Here is a 24498-nt window from a genome sequence, read left to right as displayed (position 1 = left end):
AAAAAGGGCTACATGGAGCCCGAGCTCCATTTGTCCACCCCGCTCCCCCCTGATTATACTTTAGTTTCTCATTTTTAGGTTGATTTTCTCATTTTTTTGTGTACCCTTGAATATAAGGTATTTTGAGTTGATATTTTAAAAATCGGTAAAGTATAACATTATCTAATGCATCTAGATATTTGTTTCAGATTATTTTTCAATCTCCATATTGTTGCTTCTGATTTTTCCAAAAAAAAAAAAGGCTACATGGAGCCCGAGCTCCATTTGTCCACAACCCTCCCCCTGATTGTACTTTAGTTCCTTACGATGTGATGCAATAATGCAATTGGGTTACTTAACGAATCGTCAAACCATCCTGAATTCACCTCCGGGTTTGGATTGTTTGCTATGGAACAAATATACAACTATAATTAACTTTGCATTTCTTGCAGTCCCGGGTACATCTGGAACAAGTTATTCGAGGAGCAGCTTATTTCGTAACATCGTACAGAACACACTGGGCAAACCGATCGCGCATCTATCGTTCAAACTACCCACATGGAAATCACGCGCCAGAATTATCACACAGAATTATCGCGCATCTGAAAATCAATCACCGAGCTGAAGTTTCAGTTTCAGGGACACTGCAGGAGGGAGCTCCCGAGCGCGGCACGGAGGCTGCCGACCTCGTCCTTGGGGAGCACCGCCGTGACGACGCGGCCGCGCCCGTCGGAGTCCGGCTGCACCAGCACGGCGCCCTCCTCGCCGACGCCGGCCATGCCGTACTCCACGTGCGCGGGCCGCTGCCCCTTGATCTCCAGCCCGTACAGGTCCACCTGCTCCATGTCCACGAACGTCAGGTTGGCGCCGTAGATGATCACGTCCCCAGGGAACCCCGCAACCGCCGCCGTCTCGTCGACCAGGTTCTTGGCCAGCATCGCCGCCAGCTCTGAAACGTCGGTCTTCGCCGGCGGCGAGCCCGTCTCCACGTATCCGACTTTCTGCTCGTTCGCCAGCGAGTTGCCGCTCCTGGCAGACATGTCGGTCTTCACCACCGTCACGGTCTTCACGTCCTTATTGACCCTGATCTTGGCCACCGTCTGCCATAGGAGCGCCGAGGTAAGCTCGAAGGCGCCGGCGGCGGCCGCAGACTCCTGCTGCTGCAGCCTCTTGAGCATGGGCTCGGTGACGTGGAAGGAGTAGCACGCCATGTCGACGCCGGTGGGAGCCAGCCAGTAGTCCTCGATGGGCCCGACCTGCCTGATGGAGCGTGGCGGCGCCGCTGCGGCAGGTGCACGGTCTTGCGGCTCCTTCACAGGGTTGACGGTGATGGCGTCCGGCTTCTTGCCGGCGAGTATCTGAGCCCAGTTGTTGAAGCAGGTGGTCGCCGACGCCACATCGCCGATGAGGTGCGCCCAGCTGAACCCGAGCGCCATCGCTCCACATTTGAAGTTTGTCACCTGCGAATCATCATTCAGTCAGAACAAATCACTATTGTTAAAACTGGCGTGACTAGAACTACACGACAGGATTCAGGTTTCATGCAGCGACACAGATCGAATAGAAATTTCAAGTAGCTTGAGACTGAAATCGGAAACAGAATTAAGCCTGTCTTTGTTCAGAAAAGAAGCCAAGCAAAATGAACTGCAGAGATTGGATGGAATTAGCTAGATACGATCTGGCCACATAGGTTGAGACACGGTGGTCCTACATGCCAAAAGCTGATCATAATGCACCACCGGTACTGACGGCGATCCATCTAACATTGTTGCCAAACCAACACACACATGTATGACTAACTTAAGTGCTCAAGTACAGGGATTATTGCCCTCTGATGGACCGGAACTTTGAAGGGCTACTGTGGTACTGATACTGGTGGGATCGACGGTAGGGTTGAGATTCAATCTGAGAAGTGGTAGCTGAGATGTGCAATGGAAATTGAATTACGAAAGAAAAGAAGCTGGGTCTCTGTCTGGGAAGCTACACTTGTTCAGAGCAGACGTGGTGCAGTGAATACTATCGATGCTAGTTATTGGAAGACTCGGTACGCAGGACACGATACGGGTAAGTGCAGATGCAGCAATGAATGGTGTACTGTAATCTGTAATCGCACATGATCTCTCCAGACTCATGCTCCAAAACCTTTTCCATCCCGTGTGGCTCAATACCGTGTCCGGCGCCCCGAGATCATCCCCGTCCCATAGAGCACATGTTGAACGCGCCTAATGCAACATGGTGACGACGTGGCGAGTGGCAGGCCAGCCATGTCATAAACACATTGGATGTGTGCCGGTTTCCTAGGCGTGCCTAGTGGGGTGTCTTGTCGCCGTCGCACAGGGGTGGTGTGGCGTGACATGACGGGATAGTGCCGGTGTTAATGCGCGCCACGTACCGCTCCCTCACGTGTCACCATCATTAAATTCACCTCGGGCGACACTCTCTCTTCCAGTGGCGGAGTCAGCGTATAAAGAATGGCGTACAAAGCAGACTAAAAGTTATAGTACTTATATGTCTCCTAATTTACTTGATGTTTATTGCTCTACATGTGAACTAGATATAGACATACAAGCTTATGCCAAAAATAATGGGTGTACATTTGTACACCCATGTACTGATTTCCCTCCGCACATGCTCTCTTCACACACCCTCCACGACTCGCCTCATTAGAAAACCCTAGAGCCACCCTGCACCAAGAGACATAACCATCATCGCCATGTCGAACTGCCGCACCAGTGGAAGTGTCACGGACGGCTTTGCGCCACGCGGCCTAACCATCTCTGTGGCATGGGCTCTTTACAGCGTGCGGTACCTAGTCCCGCCAGACATGCACCTGCCAAGTGGCGCTGGACCCAGCGACGCCGTCAAGGACGAGTCGGACCAGCACGGGAAGCGCGGGAAGAACGAGGTCGAGTACTACTATCGCGACGGCCGCCATAGCCACGGTTAGATTAGTTTAGTTAAATTTCATTCAGAATGCGTAAAATATTATCAAATGTGGATGAAATTTTAAATTATGGTTTAAACTTGTTGTTTAAAAAAAATTGGGGACACGGCTGGGAACAGCCGAACAGGGCTGATGTGACATTGTGCCGCAACGTCCATAGATGTGATACTTTTGCCGTACGTCGTTTGGAGGCTTGACTGGAGGAAGTTTTTAACACCAAACACTTCAATAACCAATACATGAGGGAATGTTGGGACAAACATTGCAAGCACCGGTGCTAGTGGGATCAAAGCAAATTCAGGTCGATTTTCTTTGTTCTCCCTTTGGTACAAGTACGTGATGGATTGACGGGTAGTTGGGATTCAATCTGAGATGTGTGCAAGGGAAATTGAATCGCAGAAGCGTTGTGTGATTGTGTCTACAGTACTCTCTCTGTGATGACAAGGTGCATTCATTCTTGTCCTAGACGTGTTGCAGTTAATACTGTCGACACCTACTGTCAGACTCGGTTACGCTGGACAAGGTACGGGTAAAGGCGCGGCATGAATGATGTACTAACATGGTGTATATAGGAGTATCCAGAGTAGATCAGTAGAACAGTAGTATAAGTTTGCACTTTTTAAATGGTAATTTTGGACATTTTTCGCCTTTACATGACGAATTCACCGCGTCCTAGGCAGCTATAGCGAAGGTGGAAAGGGTGGATCAATGGAGATCCCTCATCAGTTCATCGCCACAACTCACCGTGGAAGAATATCTAGTCGGCAAAACCCTGATCGCGCACGAAACTGGCTCATTTGCTTCGCGTGATCAATTTGCTTCTGTGCCGCGAACACTTGAAGAAGAAGAGCGTGTGCAAAACGACCATTCAGCGATCAGTTTTGCCCCCAGCAGCAACCACAGGGCAGCAATAAAAGCTTCCGATTTCGTGGTCGATCGTCAGTGTTCTAGCATAAGTTTTTGATGGCTACAGCTATGGCCGCAGCTGCGAACTACACCGAAAGCTACGTCTCCATGGCTCATCGATCCCATGTCGCGGCCCAACCAACCAAATCGCCGACGGAGACCACGCGAAGTAGCAAGTAAAGAACTGTGTGCAACGATTTTTTTTCCTGATAATGTTTAAAATCCCCATGATCAAACCGCGAAGATTCAACAGCTGAGCTTGTTTAATCTATGAATTCGTTATCGAGATGCGACAAGGTTGGGTGGAAATTCACTAGTGGTGGAATGAAGCAAGGGTCAACGGTTTACCTGGACGTAGAGCAGCGGGGAGAAGAAGAGCTCCGGGCCGAGCACCTTGTCGTAGCAGAGCTGCGCGACGCGGTCGACTTCATCATCGCGGAGCCACTCGTCGAGGCTCCGGTCGCACTGCGCCTCCACGATGCGGACGCCGCAGTCGTTGCACTTGACGTACGGCCTGCGCGACGCGCCTCCCCCGTCCTCCTGCTGCTGCGGCTGGTCGTCGGCGGGGCGGCGGACGCGGCCGGCGACGGGGTAGTAGGCGTCGAGCCAGGGGAACATGGGGTCCTTGAGCACCTTGGTGGTCACCCCGCGCACGGCCTCCCCCGCCGCGTAGTAGTACGCCCCGCGCAGGTAGTGCAGGCGGAACGCCAGGTCGGGGTCGGCCAGCCCGTAGCTCTCCACCTCCGTCACCGAGCTTGGCACCACCGTCGACAGCCGGTGCCCGTGCACCGCGCCGCCCGCCGCCGCCGCCTCCGTCTCCAGCCCCATGCCGATCGCGCCGCGCAACCGCTGCTACCTACGTAGGAGTACTTGAGCTAGCTTGGGTGTGGGCGTGCGTGCACGGTGCAGGTTGGCCGGTGGGACGCGTGTAGTGGCGTATATATCGCGAGATCAGATAGCTCACGACAGCTCCTCCTTCGCCGGTACCGTGGCTGGCTGGGGAGGACGAGCACGGGCAGGGGGGTTTAAATACGGCTGGGGAGGAGGTGGTTGGGGAGGTGAAGAGCGGGCGGTGACGGATGAATGGTGTCGACGGCGGGCGAGGTACGTGTGCGCATGTCCGGCCCGATCGGTTTACGGTTGCGCGCGCCGCCGGTGAGAATTGATTGCCGGCCGGCGCACTGTTTTGCCTGGCTGTTTCTCTGAATTCTGGTTCCTCGATGATGGTCCTCATCTGATCTGTCCAAGGATGGATCGAGGAATGTAAGTACACCACCAGTGTCCAGTGCCCAGTGCCCAGTGGGATTGGATCTGGGTCTGGGAATCTCTGATCGGACCGATGCAACGCGGTGTCGGCGGCGCGCGCGCGCGCTGGACAGTGTGTGAGTAGCGGCGGCGACGGTGGCGTCTCCTCGTTCAGCGGAGGCCGTAGCAGGTGGTACCACGGATGGACCGAGCAAGCAAGAGGCGGTGGACGCTGTTCAAGCCTTGAAGGTCACGTGAAGGCATGGCCCGTCGCAGCGTCAAGCAGCTGAGATCTGTAACGACCCAACTAGGACCAAACCGGACCATGTAGGCTGGCAAGTTTCAGTATGACACTAAGAGAAAATTGACTGCCCTGTCGATCTCCATTTTGTTTCATATACTGTACTTTGTTTTGTCAGAAAAGGCTGCCAATATTTGTTTTGCCGATACTTGGCGATGTACCCGGGCATAGGCAGCCTGGGACGGGCCCAGGCCCAATCCGAAAATATAGGGTTGGGCTTGAAATCTTGGTCCGACAACCGGGCTGAGCTTGCGTAGCCCAAAAACATGGTTTAACGAAGCGGCCCAGCCCGCTGGCTCGATGGGCTTTATAATCGAGTTGGGCCGGGTTAGGGCCTAGTTTAATTCTGTTGGGCTTTTCTCGGCCTAGCCCAATGCATGCTCATTGCCCAGGTATTCTTGGCCATACCCTAGGACAACCTAGCCGGAAGAAAACTTGGTCCAAGCCCAACCCAAAAGCCCATTGGGCCGGTGGGCTAGGCCTTTTCCTTAATGCGCCCAACTAAGAAGCACAAGCTCGGCCTGGCTGTCGGGCCTAAAGCTCAAACCCACAAGTCATCGTGCAAGAATATCCACTCGACAAAACCCTGAACGGTTGATCGCGCACGAAACTGCCCTCATTTGCAAGCACACTGTTTTGCTTGGCTGTTCTTCTGATTTCTGGTTCCTCGATGTTGGCCCTCATCTGATTTGTCCAAGGATGGATCGAGGAATGTACAAGTACACCACCAGTGCCTAGTGGGATTGGATCTGGGTCTGGGAATCTCGGATCGGATCGATGCAGAGGAGCGGCTAGGCCAAGTATACTTGGCGACAAACTAGGCCGTACCCTAGGACAACCCGACCGGAAGAAAACGTGGCCCAAGCCCAACCCAAAAGCCCATTGGACTGACAGGCAAGGCCTTTTCCTTAATGCGCCCAACTAAGAAGCACAAGCTCGACCTGGCCGTCGGGCCTAAATCTCAAACCCAGGTTTGGAGTTTCAGGTGGGCCTATCACATACCCTAGGACGCCCTGCATGCTCCTCGTCTAGCTATGAGCAGAAACAATGGACAAGGATGTGGAAAACGAAAGTGCTGAGTAAGATCAGAGTTTTTCTCTAGCGGTTAGCACATCAGTCATTACCCACTAGGTCAGTTTGTCATCATAGGGACATGTCATCCACTGCCGGGTGCCTTTTTTGTGCTGTTGTCTATGATGACTGGAGGCATTCGCTCCTAGGACTGCACAACATCGCGGTATGTTTGGGCTCTGATCGATGAAGAACTGACAGAACACTTGATATTAAACCAGTGTGGTGATGCTAAAGAGTGGATATTCTTCCTCATTGACACTCTATCACATGAGAAGTTCACAGAAGTTGTGGTGTCTCTCTGGGCCATCCATGAAGAGATTTACCAAAGCCCGCTCTCGATTTTTGGTTTTATCACAAACTACGTCGCTGAACTGAATATTGTCCAAGCAAAGAAACCTTCTCGGACAGTATCGACAATGGCTAGTATGCATCCTCTACACGCCACCACGTCTTGCCTGGCACCCCCTCTGAACTTTGTTAAGGTAAATGTTGATGCTGCTGCTAAACATGGAAATAGAGGTGTGATTGCAGCTGTCTGTCGAGATGCAAATGGTTTATATCTTGGTGCTTCAGCGCTAGCTGTTCCGGGAATTTCTGGTCCGGTTACACTAGAGGCCATTGCTTGCCGGGAAGGATTATCGCTTGCTGCGAATTTGCACCTTGGAAGAATTGTTCTAGCTTCTGAATGTCTTGGAGTGGTCAATGTCATTAGGGATTCCAGTAGATGTAGCTACTACTCAGTCTTGCGAGAGATCGAACAACGCCGAGCTATGTTTGAAGAGACTAGCTTCTGTTATGAGAAACGGTGTTTCAATTCACATGCCCATAGTTTAGCTAAGTTTTCCATTGCTCAAGAACAGGGACGCCACGTTTGGCTTCTGAGCTCACCTGATACTACTATTGTACCAAACCTTATTGAGTAATAAAAGGTGACTTTTCCTCTAAAAAAAACTTGGCAAAGGTTATTATCAAACTTATTTTTTTTTGCATTGCCCATGCATAAGAGGATTGTTCTTGGGGATGCGTTTTGGGGTCTAAGAGCGTATGCTCCCATATGAAGAGTTAACACTTTAAAATGATTTTTCTTTAGAAAAAAATTGAATTATTTTATCTATCAATATAAGCACATAGTTGTATATATATAAGTTTCCCGTGAGCAAAGTAAATGTAGTGTCATAAGGTCATTTACATGTGCTGAAATACATATTTGTTTTGCAATTTTTTACATTTTTATGATTCATAATTACATTTCTTAAATTAATTGTTTTGTTGTTAGTCAATGTGAACATAATTAGTATCTGTGTATACCAAACACAATTACTAATTTACTATGCGTCCTAGGTGTTGAGAATGGTGCACTTATTATGATGGATCAAGCTTGTCATCGCCTCTCGCATAAATCACGAGTCGATGAAGAACTGACAGAACACTTGATATTAAACCAGTGTGGTGATGCTAAAGAGTGGATATTCTTCCTCATTGACACTCTATCACATGAGAAGTTCACAGAAGTTGTGGTGTCTCTCTGGGCCATCCATGAAGAGATTTACCAAAGCCCGCTCTCGATTTTTGGTTTTATCACAAACTACGTCGCTGAACTGAATATTGTCCAAGCAAAGAAACCTTCTCGGACAGTATCGACAATGGCTAGTATGCATCCTCTACACGCCACCACGTCTTGCCTGGCACCCCCTCTGAACTTTGTTAAGGTAAATGTTGATGCTGCTGCTAAACATGGAAATAGAGGTGTGATTGCAGCTGTCTGTCGAGATGCAAATGGTTTATATCTTGGTGCTTCAGCGCTAGCTGTTCCGGGAATTTCTGGTCCGGTTACACTAGAGGCCATTGCTTGCCGGGAAGGATTATCGCTTGCTGCGAATTTGCACCTTGGAAGAATTGTTCTAGCTTCTGAATGTCTTGGAGTGATCAATGTCATTAGGGATTCCAGTAGATGTAGCTACTACTCAGTCTTGCGAGAGATCGAACAACGCCGAGCTATGTTTGAAGAGACTAGCTTCTGTTATGAGAAACGGTGTTTCAATTCACATGCCCATAGTTTAGCTAAGTTTTCCATTGCTCAAGAACAGGGACGCCACGTTTGGCTTCTGAGCTCACCTGATACTACTATTGTACCAAACCTTATTGAGTAATAAAAGGTGACTTTTCCTCTAAAAAAAACTTGGCAAAGGTTATTATCAAACTTATTTTCTTTTGCATTGCCCATGCATAAGAGGATTGTTCTTGGGGATGCGTTTTGGGGTCTAAGAGCGTATGCTCCCATATGAAGAGTTAACGCTTTAAAATGATTTTTCTTTAGAAAAAAATTGAATTATTTTATCTATCAATATAAGCACATAGTTGTATATATATAAGTTTCCCGTGAGCAAAGTAAATGTAGTGTCATAAGGTCATTTACATGTGCTGAAATACATATTTGTTTTGCAATTTTTTACATTTTTATGATTCATAATTACATTTCTTAAATTAATTGTTTTGTTGTTAGTCAATGTGAACATAATTAGTATCTGTGTATACCAAACACAATTACTAATTTACTATGCGTCCTAGGTGTTGAGAATGGTGCACTTATTATGATGGATCAAGCTTGTCATCGCCTCTCGCATAAATCACGAGTCGACACCGGCCCATCCAATAGCTTTCCGGTTTTTCTTTCTCCTAAACCAAAATCGATGATATGATAGAAATACAAATTCCATTGTAGCTTCTCCTTTTGTTCAGAAATATAGACTTTCAGGCAACATGTCAATGCTTTTCCACGCTGCCTCCGTGTGGTTAGCTCGGCCGCCGTCACCCTCCATGATCCACACGGAGCTCACCTTGTCTCTTTGTAACGAGCACTTGCCAGTCTTAGGCGTGCACTTCTTTTATCGTGATGTCAACAAAAAAACAAATGTTGCCAGTCGATCACGGGGCCACATTTGGCAGGGTTCCCATGGCTGGCCACCCTCAATTGGGACGATGAAGCCTCCATGGAATCTAGCACCTCTTCCGTTGGTGGTGTCACTGCCATATTTCTTCAACTTGTTGCCGTGAATGAGGTCGTTTAGGTGCAGCAGACGGTAGTTGGGTATGTGGTGCTAGAGAATCTAGAAATCAACTGCTTGGACGATTCTCTGATTATCTGACGAAAAACCGACGTAGGCAAGATCGTGAGGCACTTATGCCAGTAATACGACAAGTGAATACTGAAGGATTTGTATTATGATGGTATTCTCAGATTTTTTGGGGAAAACGTATAGCACGGAGGCCGGAAAATCGGGCGCCGTTGGATGGTTGCCACTTGCCAGGCACTCGCGGCGCACACAAATATAAGAAGTTGCAAAATAAATGCCATAAAAGCGGGCCAATGACACGACAAACTATTGCTTACCTACTTGTAACAAAACCGAGTGAGGTCATTCGTCGTTGCAACAACATGGACGCTACTTTCTGTATTGTTGGCACATTTTTTTAATAAATAAAATAAAATTTCAAAAAAATATTGAACTACTTTATAATAAAGCTCCTTTTTTTTTGCATCAAAAGTGTTTTTCATTGCTCTGCGGTCAGACACGAGTACCACTCAAGTTTTCTCCACGGCCATTTCCACCATCTTGAAGGGGACAAACGGTTGGGCTGGAGGCCAGTGCATCCGAGTTCGGAGACACACGTGATAACCGCGAAGCAGATTATTGTGTGCAGCGTATAATTTAAACAAATCAGATGGTTGGGAGTTGGCGAATTGATCGTCATTACTAATTTAGCATTTCCTAGCCAGCCTAAATTTGTCAAATAAGCATGACACAGACGTGAACAGGAGGACGACACGTCCCATTGTCAAAAATGAATTTTTTCCATGTGTGTTGGTTAGACACAAATCAATGAAGTCTAATCTAATGAACACAGAATCGACCGAATTGAACCAGTGACATTGAGCAGAAGGAGCTGTGCCTTTCAGATCCACGGATCAACCACCTTAATCAAAAGCTTTGACCGTTGTTCTATCGAATTGATGGTTAGGTTACTTATATTTGTAAATTGCAGGGGTTTCGGATTCAACGACGGGGGTGTAGCTCATATGGTAGAGCGCTCGCTTCGCATGCGAGAGGCACGGGGTTCGATTCCCCGCACCTCCATCATTATCCTTTTTGCTAATTATTAATCAGCCTCCTCCAAATTCCAAGCAGTCCGCCTTTTCCTCTTGAAAACGTATTTGCAGCAGCACGCCAGTTCCATTCCGTTTTCGGCCTCCATCTCGTGGCAGATCGCACCGTCCATGTCCCATCCTGCGGCTCACAAGGCCCCCGCAACACCAGCGTGCGGCGCTGTCTCCTCCCGCAAGAAAGTGTGCCGCAAAAAGAACTTGCAGAAGAAAAAGTTCAAAATAATAAAGAGAAGGCCGTAGCCCTGCCTTAAATTAATAAGGCCGTTGCCGGCAAGTTGTTACATGGTGCTGAAGAACAGCTAACAGGAGACGAAAAACAACAAGCATATAAGAAAGAAAAAGAAACACAGCTTGAGCTTCGTGTCCGTTGTCCAACCCTTGCGATCCGATCGAAGAGGCACCGAAGCCGGTGAAGAGGACCGCCATTGAGAGCTCACGCCCTAGTCAACCTCCGTAGGCCACGCACAAACCCAAGCACCATCCGTTTCTACCTCCGCGTAAAGCTCCCCGCTTTCGCCCGGATCGAGAGGCGCCGGACTGTCGAGGTAGACCGCTCTCCCCGAGCACGCATGGATATCGGAGGTCACCGCCGGGGAGAAGGACTTCAAGCACTCGCCTCGCCGCACCGCCACCCACGAACATCACCGCCACCCGCCGCCCGCACCACAACACACTAGACCAAGCCGCCAGAGCGAGTACGTACATTGCCTACCAACCGCCGCCGAGCTCGTCCACCCGTATCCGCTATCTCCGACCAGCGCCTCCAACGAGGGAACGACGCCAGAGCGCCGCCGCCGTCCAAACCGAAGTTTTGGGCTTTCGCCCGAGATAAGCAGAGCAGGGGAGGGAGGGGATACAACCTCGATGTCGCCTTCAAGAAGGAGCACGGCGCCGTCGCCGGCGTCGTCGACCTCGTGGCCGCCGCCATCAGCCAAGGGTTTCCCCCGGTTGAGAGCCCACCGCCGACCAACCTCACCACACCACCGGAGGGAGTCCGAGGCCAGGGAGATGGGAGGAGCACCGCAGGGAGGAATAGCACCTGTCCAGATCTGATGCCGGAGGCCCGATGGGGCGACCTCCGCACCAGGCCTGCACCCGCCGCCCCTTCGCCGTCCACACGGCCGAAGATCGCAGAACGCAACACCGGCGCCACCACCCGCCGCCAGGCTGGCGACGCCCCACCCCGCGCCCAAGGCCGCCGCCTTGCATCCATGGAATTCGCACGGTTGGCGGCGCACAGCCCGGCCACCAGCCACCACACCCACGCACCGGCGAGGCCGGGCCGAAGAGGGGAGAGACGGGAGGAGAGCCAGCGACGAGTCCCCGCGCGAAGGCCATCCCCGCCACCCGGCCGCCTTCCTCCCTGCAGCCGCGCGTGGGGGCCAGAGAGGAGAGCGACCTGACAGAGAAGGGGAGGGGAGGGCGACGAAGCGGCGGCCGCCATGGACGGGGAGCTGGACGAGGGCATCCGCAAGCTCGCGTGGCTCAACTTCGACTGCTCGAGGAACGAGCTCGGGTCCTGCGTCGCCCGGCTCTCGGAGCTCAAGGTACCCCACCCACCCATGGCTCGACTTCCTTTACGCCCTTTGAATTTCCTCAAGGGAGTTCTGGAGTGGCGTTGACGAATCAATCCGGTCGCTACGCGATTTTACTGCGGTCTGATGCCATATGGTGGATGCCTAGGGTTTAGATGTGGATTATCTGTACTTCTGGTGTTCCGCAGCGCGAAGGATGCGGTTTATGAGCGGGTTTTGTGGTGTTCCGCAGCGCGAAGGATGTGTTGGATGGGTCGGGAATTCGGGATGTGCTTTCCATGATCCATACATCCCCGAAATGCCCCGATTGAACCGCGATTGGTTAGGGTTTGCGCGACTTGTTGGAAATGAAGAGGGGGATTGGGGGCGAGGGTTTGCCATTTTGGAGATGAGCAGCTCCGTTCCCACATTCACAATGCACTGATGGTAGTTGCTGGTTTCGAGGGTTCGCGGTAGGATGAAATGCTGTGATTTTTTGTTTTGAGGCTTTCCCTTCAATTCATCGTTTATCCATCATCAGACTTGGGAGGTGGATGGATGGGTCTGGAATTCGTGATGTGCTTTCCCCAGGTCCCTGAAATTTCCCAATTGTACTGCGATTGGTTAGGGTTTGTGCAACTTGTTGGAAATAAGGGGATGAATTGGGGCGAGGGATTGCAATTTTGGGGATGTGCAGCTCTGCTTCCACATTGACAATGTACTGATGCAGGGCTGGTTCTGAGGATTCAATATCGGACGAAATGCTGTACTTTTTTGTTTTGAGGATTTCCCTTAAATTCAGCGTTTATCATCAGGTGACACGTCTCTTCCTGTCGTTGATTTCAGATTCTCCTGACAAAGTTTCCTAGCCTGCCACCAACATTTGAGGTGTCACCTAATGCAGTAGAGGAGCTGAAATTTGCAAGTAAGCACTTGGTTTTGGGAAATATACATGATGAAACTTTCTTATTTCCAGTAAATGTGGGATCCTGAATCAATTTAAGAGAATTGCTCCTGTTTAATGTAACATAAAATGCTGCATATCCAGTTCCATCCAATTTGAAGTGTGCTAGTGCCTGAAGGTGTTTTCTGGAATACTTAGTTCAGGTTGTATGTGTGCTCACTAGTCATGGATTGCAACGAAAAAGTCTACAAGCATTCTGCTGAAGAGAACATTGTCATAAGTCATAACTGAAACTCTTCTTTACACTGTTCTGGAAAACTCTGTTCACGTTTCTCTTGATGCTGCATTTTTGCATTGCAGTTTATCACGTGTGTAGTTGGTTGTTGTGGGTAAGCATCCATGTTTTTGTACAAATTTGTTTGGTGACTTAATTGTGAAACTTTCAGGGGCTGTATACGAGTTTGCTGTTATCTTGAGCATGGAAATGAAAGACCAAGAAGCATTTGAGAGAGACTTAGTCCAACTAAAAGGTTTCTACATGGATACAAGGTTTCTCTCCTACTTTAACTCATTTTGGCCCTATGCACTGTATAGATTTATCCTATGTAAGCAAGCATTTTAAATATCTTTCTAACTTATTTTTCTCTTGCGATCACATTTATATTTTTTCCCTGAAAATCACGTTGACAGTTGAAACATTCAGATCATGGACATACATTTATTGATACAATCTACTTCATTCTGGTGGTAGTTGTGACCATTAACTGTAGGTTTAATCTGTGGCCATTAACAGAACCTGTGAGGTGCCAGCACAACATCCTTGATATAAATAGTAAATACAAAGATTAAGATTCCTCTCTGCACACAGTCTCAACATTTGTCACTTGTCAAGCTGTCGTTGTTAGGAATACATTTCTGTTAATTGGCCTCCTGGACTTTACGAGCCCAGTTATGTTGTGGCTAAATGCTGCTGAAGATTTCTACATATATATTGTATTCTGGAACGCTGTATTTTCTGAAATAATGTTTGTTGAGTGCTATTTATACCGTTTTTGCTTTGTGATTGTTCATCAGAGGCATGATTCCACCCTCACCAGACGAATACCCAATATTGGGGCTTAATCTTATGAGGCTTCTGGCTGGGAACAGAATAGCCGAATTCCACACTGAGCTGGAACTTCTGCCCTTGGGAGCCCTACACCATCCTTGCATCAAATATGCAGTAGAGCTTGAGCAGGCCTTTATGGAAGGGACCTACCGATTGATCAATGATCGAAAAGCTGTGCCACATGAGTCATACCGCTACTTCATGGACCTTCTTGCTGAAACTATCAGGTGAATGAATTTACATTATCCTTACTTGGCTTCTGTGGTGAATTTCCTGATTGTGTGTGTTCTCTACGTGTTCCTTTGCAGAGATGAAATAGCTGATTGCAGTGGTCAGGCATATGATCACTTGCCAGTGAATGATGCCATGGAAATGCTGATGTTCTCCTCTGACCAGCATCTTCTGGAGTACATATCAGAGGTAAATGTTCTTTTATCTCTTCTGCCCCCATCATCATGTTTCGATATGAGCAATGATTTAAGGGTGGCATCCACATCTTGTTAAAGGCATAAGTGCATGTGCATCCACTAAGCTGCTGCTTTACTGGCTAAACCAGATAATAGATTTCTGTACCACTTCTGACTATGCAAGTACTCCTGTTGATGGCAGAGGCAACATGAATGGGAGGTTCAGAACTGTTCGGTTCTTTTTCACATGGCGAAGCCCCAACCTCGTGTCGGCGTACACTCGTTTAAGCTGATCAAGCAATCTCTTTGCTATGCGCAGGAGCTGGAGCAGGTAGTGTAATTTGCAAAGCAAGGTGGACTTTGTTCTGATGTAGGTAGTCCCTTCCTAGACAACGGTGAACTTAGACAGCCATGTTTCGTGATTTGCGTTTTCTTCCCTGCTGAAATGGTGGAATTTCTGTTAGAAACACTGCTGATGGCTGTTTGAGGTACTAAACTCAGCATTGTATTTTCGTGTCAGTGTTGACCCTGTCTAAGCTAACACGATAAAAATATGTTCACTTGCAGTCTGATGCTTCTGGTAAATTCAGTTCATTTCAGTTGGATGTGTTTTTAAATCAAGCTGGATGCTTTGTTGGCTTGTCGAATTATCATGGTGAGCTAGTAGCCGTCAAGTCAATTTCCGTAGAAATATTTGGAAACATTCAGGACGGTAAGACCTTTTTAGACAACAACTCACCACCCCTAAGAATTTCACTTAGTAGCAAAAATCACTGTACATAGGGCATGTTGGGCAACAGAGTAGCAGCAAAATAATTGATTTTATTTGTTTCTGCATGACAAGGGAGAAGGAAACAGATGTGGGCTGTGTCGAGGCCTATATGCCTTACCAACTGTCTTATTCCTTGCCATTTCCTTGCCGTGGATTAGCATCAACCCATAGAACGAAGTGAACAAAAAAAAAAGGTCAGCCAAGAATCTGCAGGACGCTTCATGAACCGGTTCCCATCATTGACTTGAGTATCTTCTTCAGAGTATCCACAATGCTTGAAAACGGAGGGCGCTGCCTTGGATCACTGAAAATACAGCATAATCATGTTAAACATAGCGACTGAGCACAAATGGATACAGTCGCTTAAATTTTCATCAAGAAAGCAGATAGACCATAGAAAATGCTTACTCAGTCCAACAGGATTCAACAAGAGCAGCTAGTTCTGGAATGGTATCTTGTGGGATAGGGAGCCTTCTGTTCTGGAATGCAACTGCTCCTACTACCTGCAAATGTTTCTCTAATGAATCACAAACAAACATAGCCCTTTTTCTGAATTGTATTAGAGAACAAAATAATGAGATGGGAGATTACTTGTGCGGGGCCTAGGCCGCTCCATGGTTGCTGCATTGTCAGGAGCTCCCATAAGATCACACCAAAACTGTACACATCACATTTCTCGTTGGATGGCTCGCCACGGAGAAACTCTGGCGCCATCCATTCTGGCTGCAGTTTATCGGAATTCAAGCATAAGAGCCTAAAAGGGTAATGACAGATTACTAACGGAGCTAGACTGTCATATGAAGCTTACTGTTCCAGCGACTGATTTGGACGATATGAAGGTGGTAGCCTTAAATCTGGACAAGCCAAAGTCACCTACCTGAAGTCGTATCAAGGATAGTAAATAAAGAGACAAAAGCAGAACATCCATTCTTGATCGTGCTATGCTAGGTTGGATAGGAACTCTAACTAACCTTCACGGACCAGTTCTTATCCACCAGCATGTTTGGTGTCTTCAGATCCCAATGTACAATAGGAGGGTTCAGGCAGTGGAGATAGTTGATACCTTTTGCCTGCATTCCAAGCAGAACAACGTGTCATGTGACATTCAGGAAAACTAATAACATGCTACCTGTAAAAGCCAGTATTCCGATACATACAACATCTAATGCCATGCGCAAGCGACGCCGTAGATCGAGCAATTCTCCACTAGCCGCTTTGTTGATGAGACGGAAGAGGCTCCCTCTGTTCACAACATCAGGATTCAGGTATTTTATTTTGTTGCAGGAAATCAGCTCATATTGAACTGGTGGAAGGTTTACCGAGGCAAATACTCGGTTACTATCGACAAATGTGGGCATTTTGTCACTGCACCCATGAACAATACCACATTTGGATGGCGAACTCGTTTCATGATAGAGATCTGCAAGAGTTAAAGAATGCGACATATCGAGATCCATACTAGGGATAAGTAATGTTTTGATGCAAAAAAGAAGTGTTGAGTTACCTCTCTCAGGAATTCCTTCAGCTGAGCTTCGCCAACATCCTGGTCTGTAAGCACTTTGACTGCAACATCCTACATAGCCAAAAGTATGGTCTTAATTTCGTGAGCTCTCCAAAGGATATTTAACTCACTTGCAAAGAGAAAAAGTTTCCATAGAGAAACGTTTAAGGTACTTACAGAACCGTGCCAGTCAGCTCGATAAACGGTACCAAATGAACCTGCATTATTCCAGTGAAGAGTGATCACTTTCACATCAGGCAGCAAGTTGAATAAGAATACTGAAGCTAAAGAAGTACCAGCGCCTACGCGTTCCTTGAGGTCAAGCTCATCCCATGATATCTCAAGCCAATCCATGGCGAAAGAGGGCTCAACGATCAGGCGTTTCGGGATTGCAGCACCAGGGATGTTCTCCTTATTGACTAGTATCTCGGCACCGACCTCCATCGCCTTCAACTGCTTTGATACTTGAAACACTGACATGTTGTTGCAGTTGTCATTCTGCATGACCTGGCCGCATTTCGAGACCGCACCTTCCACGGCGGCTGCTTGAATAGAGTTCTTGTCCCCGGCAACTGCAATAGAACATGACCAATCAGTACGTGCATCTGCATGGTCTAGACATTTGATATCGACGCGGTATAATGATGTTGTAAATTGTACCTGAATACTGGGAATTTGAGAATATCGAATTGCAATGATCATCATCTACCGGACGATTCCTTGTTGCGACCGGTGTGATATAGTTTGCCAAACCTGCTGTGCAAGAAGTCTTGAAAGGCGAAGACACAGAGGAGAGCAGCTGCCCGTTGATGGAGGAGTCTGGATTGGAGATGCTCCCTGGCACAACGACGAGGTCCACGACGTACTCCCTGAAGAAGCACCATCATCATTGTAAATAAAGTGTTTTACTTCAGTAAGAAAAAAGAGGTTGTGCAAGTTCAGGTCTACAATATATATAGCTGCAAGAATTCTCCGAGCACATCTGCACACACCTGGTATATCTTCTCTCGTCGATTTTGATGAGGCATGATGATCGGTGAGGCGCGGAGCAGTACTTGCAGCCTTGCGCAATCCGGCATGGCAGGCCGACGAAATCTGCCAGCTCCTGCGTGGATTGATTTGAAAGACCGCTACTTACTGAACCTGTTGGCTAAACCACAATGCAAGCGCAGCAATGTCGGCGAAAGTACCTTGAACAGAATAGCACGGTGCCTGCAGAAGCCGATGGAGAGGCGGCCGATGGGGACGACGACGCTCTTCTGCTGCTTCCTCAGCCGCTTGCTGACCGCCTTCCACCGCATGTACAGATCCCCGTCCTCCGATCTCAATGCACCCCTTCAAAAAAACTCAGCAAATTGAGCAAAATGTGCCATGCCACCCATGCGTTGTCTGCTCAGATAACTGGAGACATTTTCATCAACAAAAGCTCAAGTTCTACTATTATGCAGTAAAGACTACAAACAGAAACGTGACCATGACGGTCGTGAAGTCATCACTGAAATTGGAGTGGTGTTCACAAGTTCGTCGGTTTCGAGGTTCACGGACGAAATCTGGCGTTCGTCCCATGTCGACTGTCCATCGGTCACACACGGTCACCGTCAGAGTCACAGGGAGTGCATGCACAGCACGGACATACGTATCCTTTTTTTTTGTAAAGCAAAATCACGGGCATGCATCGATCGAAGATACAGTGGCAGCTAGGATAACGTACCCCATCTGGTCGGAGACGAGGACGGCGAGGCGGCGGACGAAGTCGAGCGTGGAGCCTAGGGCGCGGTGGAGGTCGAGCGCGCGCCGCTCGAGGTCGACGAGCACGGAGTCGCCGCACTTGTCGACGAGCAGCACCTCGAGCGACGACTGGTCGCTGGCGTCCACCTCCCGCAGCGCGGCCAGCGTGGGCAGCCGGCGCGCTTGGTCCTCGTCGGCGTTGCACATCGCCCACAGGTGCGGGTCGATCCCCATGATGTTGTAGAACCCGTGCGCGATCTTGTCGCCCCACGGCAGGCACCCGTTCACCTGCACGCGCGCGCCATGCACATTGCTAATCAATCAAGCTGATAATGATGTTTACTCGAGAGTCGAGAGCATCCAGTTAGTCAGTAGCTCGATTAAAAGAAAGATGTAGCCAATGATGGAGCTGGAGGTTGCACGCATTGATTTGCTTCAACTTGCAGTTTTTAATTTGCAGAGATTCGAAAGATAAAGAATTCGATGGAGAAGAGAGGCTGCGCTGATTAGTTTAGCACTAGCTGAGTGATTAGTGTGGTATGCGTAATCTGGTCATGACGCGTGAAAAGAGTTAAATTATGCGTACCCAGAGCCGGTAGGAGACGGCGGCGGCATCGGCGGGCTGTTCCGGCGGTTCTTCGCTGGGGCCGAGGCGGTGTAGCAGGAGCTCGGGCGGGACGCCGGCAAGGAAGGCCTCGGAGGTGATCCGGACGGCGAAGGAGAGCTGCAGGTAGTAGCCCTCCCTGGAGCGTTGGACCCACGTGTCGTTCCTCCCGCCGCCACCCGCCGCAGTCGAAGGCGGCGCCTGCGAGGAGACCGTGGCCGTGGCGGTGGAGGCGGTCGCTGGCTCGGTGCTGCTGGTGGTGAAGGCGCTGCTGTCGGCGCTCCAGTGAGTGGACGGCGGCGCGGCGGGGACGTCTACGGGCTTGAGGCGCGCGTAGTCGGCGAGGAGCGGCAGCCGCGATTCGGGCTCGGCGAGGTCGAAGGCGGCGTGGGCCGGGGGTAGCGGTGGCGCGAGGGCGTGGAGGCGGCGGCGGTGCGGCATGGCCGGATCGAGGAGCTGGCTAGAGGCTACGCGTGCATGGGCGAGCTAGCAGATCGAGGCGCTGGTGCCGGGTTGCCGGAGACAGCCAGAGAGAGTTTGCGTGTGAAGCGTGACGGCGGTGTTGAAAAACTCGGTGGAGCTAGCGGGCGGGGGAACAATGGAATGGCTCCAACTTGCATGTTAGCCCTCAGGATCTCGTCGCCTTTCCCTTGTGGATCTCTTCCCAAAGCAGATCACGAGGGTGCGCGAGCAAAAAGGCGCCGCCGGTGCACGTGGACAGCGGAGCTCGTGGCGCCATGGCACGCTGCCGCGTGTGGCAGCGAGGACACGCGTCGCCCGCCGGGCCGTCGCGTCAGGCCGGGGAATGGCGCGATGCGGCCGTTTATGACTTGCGGCGCCTGGGCGCCGGCGGTGACCGCAAACAAGTCCGCAACCGCAAGCCGTTGGGGGAAGGCAAGTTTTTCGATCTGTTTCGTTGGTCTGGGCTGGTTCGCGTTTTTGTATAGCATGTGTCTTAAACATTTCTGGGATAGGTCTCTGGAGGAACGTTTAGAGGATAGGTCCTCGTGAGACGAAAATCGATAATGTCGTTCGCGTGGACGCTTCGCCTTGGCATGGCGGGAGAAGTCGAAATCCCAGAGACCTAGATCTGGTAGCGCATCTCCCATCGGTCTCTAGCGCTGGACCAAGGTCATTGTTTCCAGTCGCGGCGGAGCCTGCACACATTTGAGGCGATTTTTGGCCGTGTCCGTCGTCCGCCATGACGGAGTAAGGGGAAACTTGCGGTGACCCAGCATAGCACTGCATTTTGTAGTATACAAGTCGTTGATATGACATTTATGACGAGACTTCTTCACAAATATCACATCCCTGATAGTGGTACAATAGAAACATTGCAGGTCATAACACTCAAGATTATATTACAAACATGGTTCTTAACAAGTTGGTATTCTCACAGGTCCGATGAATACACCCTACGTTATTACTTATTACTTAAGTATCATTACAACTCAATCTTAAAAGACATGACGAGCTCAACAACTTATTTAGGTAAGTCACTACGCTGCTCGGCTCTGAGATGTCTAGGGTAAGACTCTACTCCTCCATCTCCGTGTTGTCAACTTCGTAGACTATCTGATATGGGCATTACCCTTCGGGTAACTAGTATTATGGTACCTCATACAGCCCAACCAGGGGTCCATGAAGATCATCCACCGACCGAGGTGGACCATTATGTCGGTTCTAAAGAAGGACTCTTGAAGAACAAGAAAAGAAGACGAATAAAACAAGGAAAGTTTAGACATATAACTCTTTGTAACCTAGTCGTACCCGGATAGACCTCTCGAGACCTGGCTCACAATATAAGGGCCAGGAGAGGGTCTAACTAGGGACACACAATCAACTTAGCGATAACCGCCGTAAGTCTAGAGCTAGGTCATACGAAATATTAGCTTCTCGACGAGTTCATAGTCGAAGCCTTCGGCTACCCCATTGTAACCCGATATTATCGATAATCAAGATCAGACAAGCAGGAAGTAAGGGTTTTACTTCATCGATGGCCCGAACCTGGGTAAATCTCTCTCCCCGTTTGTTTGGTATCCGATGTCTCGTGTCAGCCTGCAGGATTCCGTCAACCCTAAGCCCAAAAGGTGGGCATTACTGAGGAGTGCCCTCAACAATTGGCGCCGCATGTGGGAAACCTGTCGGTACAAGACACGCCATCGGCAGCTCCAGTCACATCAGCTTACATGGAGACGTTGTCGCACCATGGGCTCGCCCCAAATCGCGAGGCTCCAGCTTACATGCAGACGCTGTCACGCCAGGGGCTCGCCCGAATCATGAGCTTCTAGTCTAAGGGCATCTCCAACGGGGCGACGCAAACGGACGCTGAGCGACCGTTTGCGTCCGCCATGACCGCAGCGGGGCGATGCAAAGTGACCGGGTCGTCCATAGAGACGCAAACCTGGCCCAAATATGCGCCAGGTTTGCGTCTTCGTGGACGCTGCGCGGACGCGACAAGTGTCCGCGGTAGTTGCATCCGGGCCCGATCGACAGTGACTAGGTAACCATAATATTTGTTCATTACTGTTGATTGGCCAAAAAGGATCATCTTTACAGAGATAGTTAGTCGAGTTAACCTAAAAACACGACGGCCGTACCTACTCGCCGTCGCGCGGTGACAAGGGATTAACTTGTTAATGCCTACGGATTGTAGACTAGGGTTTAGTTGGAAGTAGAGGGCAAGTAGATCTCAAGGGTTTCAGCCGGAAAAGTACTCGACTATGAGAAAATTAGGGTTGTGTTGACAATGAAATCGATCCTCTCTTCGTCCCTCGACTCCCCCTTATATAGGAGGCGGAGCCGAGGGTTTCGTGATACACAAGTTACAGAGTTCGGGAGACAATCTGAGTCCGTCCTGTAGTAATTACAAGTTAATATTCCTAATACAATTCTATCTTTCCAAACTCTCTCCTAACTGGGCTTCCGGGCTTTATAATCTTCGGGTCGTGGGCCTTCAATAAAACCCCGAGTACCATCTTCGGCAAGCCCATTGGGGATGCCTATGTCAGTAGCCCCGAGATTTTGCTTGAATCGGAGAATCAGGGAAAATCTCCAACTTTACAATTACCATACAACTTTTTCGGGTTAACACATATCAATCATATATTGCACAGGGATAACGGTAATTGAGGCTAGTTCATCTGACACATCAGGTACTAGTTAACTGCTCTTGCGGCAATCCTCCAAAACCTACTTCAAGATCACGTTCCTGGACATGATCTCGGGATACTGGTGTAATTCGACATGCGCCGCTTAAGGTCTTACCAAATGTCGAATTCCAGTTATGTTTTTTCGGGTACCTAACGCGTCCGTTAGGATTTTTCTTCGCATCTGCTGACACGGAAAAAAGTATCGAAGCGCCGTCAAAGGCGGTGCCACGCTGCACAGGACGGATCTCGGGGACTTACCTTCGCAAAGTATTGCGGCATTCAGAGATTAATCTGCGACTGAGGCACTCTGAGAATATATTGTCGAGTACTTTTTCGGCTGCTGGAATAGCCCATTTTTTCGAGTCAGAGGATGACTTGTATATTTTATCTTGTCCTCCCGATGGGAGTATATGAAGAGTTACTTATATAACTCGAAATATGCTCATCACACTCTTTATAGTTTCATCGGGCACGCGAACAGCGTTCCCGATGGGAGTAGCCCCCGAGGCTACAGCCAAGTGCTTATACTTGGTTGTAGGCTCACCATTTTAACATCTTTTGTCGCTATATTGTCATCTTTTCGAGTTCTTTTATCTTTTTCGGGTGCGCGACCAGCGCTCCCGATGGGAGTAGCCCCGGAGCATATGGACAAATGCTTGCATTTGATCATAGGCTCTCGCCTTTTCTTTCTTGCCATACTCGAGGTTTCCTTCTTTCTAAAGTAGCCCCCGAGCATTTGGTTAAAAACTTGTATTTGATCAAAAGCTCTCGAAATTATCATCACTTCTTGTTTGTCACCAATCGTCATAACACCGCCGTCGAGATTTTCCTTTGTTAAAGTGACATCAGTGCTGACGATAGCCACGACCCCTGTATCGGGAAAACGCGAGTTCTGTCCTGTCACTGACTTGTGGACCCAAAATCTGCAGCATTTTGACACGTTACGCAAGTGGGGGGGGGGGGGGGCACACGTCCTCCGCTTTTTCTGGCACGCGCGCTGTAGCGCCTGTCCAGTTCCTTCACAATGAAAATACATTTTTTACCCCCTGAACCACGTGTAAAGCATCAAGCCTATTACTGCTGCATCCAACGGTGCGTCGATTCGCAAGTTTCCTATAAAGGACCTTCTTCTTCCTTCGTTCTCCCTTTCGCTGCGCCGCACCTCTGCTCTGTCTCTTTCCAAAATCCCCCATTGCCACAAAACGCTCCTGCGCCTGTGCTTGCTTCCTTACTGCAGTCAATCCCACTGAATGCCGCTGCGGTCGAGGCTCACCAAGCACACCTCCCCCATGGCGACAGAAGACCTGCAGTTCTCCGAGTGGGAGAGATCTAGGATCTCCAACCAGGACGTGAACCTGCTCAAGAAGCTCGGGTTCATGAAGCAGGAGAAGACGCTGATCTTCCCCAGCGAGGAGAGCTACCCCACGCCGCGCATTGGATACAGTGTAACCTTTGTTGACCACCTCATCTGTGGCTTAGCTACTCCGATCCACGAATTTCTTCGTGGATTACTCTTTGTTTACGGGCTGCAGCTGCATCATCTCACCCCCAATTCCATCCTTCACATCTCTATCTTCATCACCCTCTGCGAATGCTTTCTCGGGACCCCTCCCAATTGGGGCCTGTGGAAACGCATATTCCTTGTCCGCCGCAACAGCTCCCACACCACCGCCTATAATGTAGGTGGTGTAGTTATCTGCGTCCGCCCAGATGTCGAATACTTCGATGTCAAATTCCCTGACTCTGTTCAAGGGTGGCGCAAAAGATGGCTTTATGTTCATGAAGAGCACAATGATTCGCAAGAATACAATGTCGCTCCTTTTGATGGTAGCGAGAAAATCTTCCGTCGTCAGTCGTGGGATGCTGAGGCTACCGATGAAGAAAAAATGGCGACAGAGGCGCTGATGAAGCGCATCCACCAACTTCAGAATACCCACGGCAAAGAGCTGTCGGGTATTCAGATTACGGCGTATTTCCTTAGGATCAGGGTGCAGCCTCTGCAGGCTCGCAAGAATCCTCTGTGGATGTATGCTGGCGATAAAGACGTGGAACGCCTCTCCAAGGACCTTTCGGTAAAGGATCTGGAGAAACTCGTCCGAAAGATCTCATCGCTAAGCAAAAGGGACGCCATTCCAACCTCGTGTCGCGTGGAGCCGTATAGCGGCGCCAACGCCCTCCCCAAGGTAAACTATCT

At 49.4% G+C, this 24498-nt stretch overlaps 3 protein-coding genes and 1 non-coding gene across 4 annotated transcripts; 2 read left to right on the top strand and 2 right to left on the bottom strand.

Annotated features, from left to right (window-relative positions):
- Nucleotides 1–399: 399 nt before the first annotated feature.
- LOC127336246 (protein ECERIFERUM 26-like) lies at nt 400–4872 on the bottom strand. The gene is made up of 2 exons (XM_051363038.2): nt 4178–4872; nt 400–1439 (listed from the first exon to the last, which is right to left on the bottom strand). The coding sequence occupies exons 1-2, from the start codon at nt 4655–4657 to the stop codon at nt 615–617; spliced, it is 1305 nt and encodes a 434-aa protein (XP_051218998.1). The 5' UTR covers nt 4658–4872; the 3' UTR covers nt 400–614.
- Nucleotides 4873–10512: 5640 nt separating this feature from the next.
- TRNAA-CGC (transfer RNA alanine (anticodon CGC)) lies at nt 10513–10585 on the top strand. The gene has a single exon. It is a non-coding gene; the product is annotated as a tRNA-Ala (tRNA).
- A 759-nt stretch (nt 10586–11344) lies between these two features.
- Nucleotides 11345–15146, top strand: LOC127336248 (26S proteasome non-ATPase regulatory subunit 8 homolog A). The gene is made up of 6 exons (XM_051363041.2): nt 11345–12161; nt 12975–13053; nt 13479–13581; nt 14107–14367; nt 14449–14560; nt 14750–15146. Exons 1-6 carry the CDS (start codon nt 12057–12059, stop codon nt 14885–14887), a joined length of 798 nt encoding a protein of 265 aa, XP_051219001.1. The 5' UTR covers nt 11345–12056; the 3' UTR covers nt 14888–15146.
- Nucleotides 15147–15267: 121 nt separating this feature from the next.
- LOC127336247 (serine/threonine-protein kinase CTR1) lies at nt 15268–19842 on the bottom strand. Its single transcript, XM_051363039.2, has 15 exons — nt 19135–19842; nt 18532–18836; nt 18011–18155; nt 17813–17925; nt 17481–17689; nt 17117–17392; nt 16998–17038; nt 16824–16892; nt 16639–16739; nt 16477–16561; nt 16291–16389; nt 16128–16196; nt 15911–16042; nt 15728–15822; nt 15268–15623 (listed from the first exon to the last, which is right to left on the bottom strand). Exons 1-15 carry the CDS (start codon nt 19591–19593, stop codon nt 15539–15541), a joined length of 2283 nt encoding a protein of 760 aa, XP_051218999.1. The 5' UTR covers nt 19594–19842; the 3' UTR covers nt 15268–15538.
- Nucleotides 19843–24498: the final 4656 nt, after the last annotated feature.

Source organism: Lolium perenne, chromosome 2, assembly GCF_019359855.2.
Source record: "Lolium perenne isolate Kyuss_39 chromosome 2, Kyuss_2.0, whole genome shotgun sequence".
NCBI classification, from domain to species: Eukaryota; Viridiplantae; Streptophyta; class Magnoliopsida; order Poales; family Poaceae; genus Lolium; species Lolium perenne.
This window is presented reverse-complemented; position numbering and strand designations above follow the sequence as displayed.

Bases quoted from the DNA above. Each gene is read 5' to 3' on its own strand.
- LOC127336246 (XM_051363038.2), bottom strand. From the start codon at position 4,657: ATGGGGCTGGAGACGGAGGCGGCGGCGGCGGGCGGCGCGGTGCACGGG. The intron at 1,440-4,177 runs GTAAACCGTTGA...GATGATTCGCAG, and splicing joins CCCCGCTGCTCTACGTCCAG to GTGACAAACTTCAAATGTGG.
- LOC127336248 (XM_051363041.2), top strand. From the start codon at position 12,057: ATGGACGGGGAGCTGGACGAGGGCATCCGCAAGCTCGCGTGGCTCAAC. The intron at 14,368-14,448 runs GTGAATGAATTT...GTTCCTTTGCAG, and splicing joins CTTCTTGCTGAAACTATCAG to AGATGAAATAGCTGATTGCA. The intron at 14,561-14,749 runs GTAAATGTTCTT...TGTTGATGGCAG, and splicing joins TTCTGGAGTACATATCAGAG to AGGCAACATGAATGGGAGGT.
- LOC127336247 (XM_051363039.2), bottom strand. From the start codon at position 19,593: ATGCCGCACCGCCGCCGCCTCCACGCCCTCGCGCCACCGCTACCCCCG. The intron at 18,837-19,134 runs GTACGCATAATT...GCGCGCGTGCAG, and splicing joins CCGTCTCCTACCGGCTCTGG to GTGAACGGGTGCCTGCCGTG. The intron at 15,823-15,910 runs GTAATCTCCCAT...AAACATTTGCAG, and splicing joins GCGGCCTAGGCCCCGCACAA to GTAGTAGGAGCAGTTGCATT.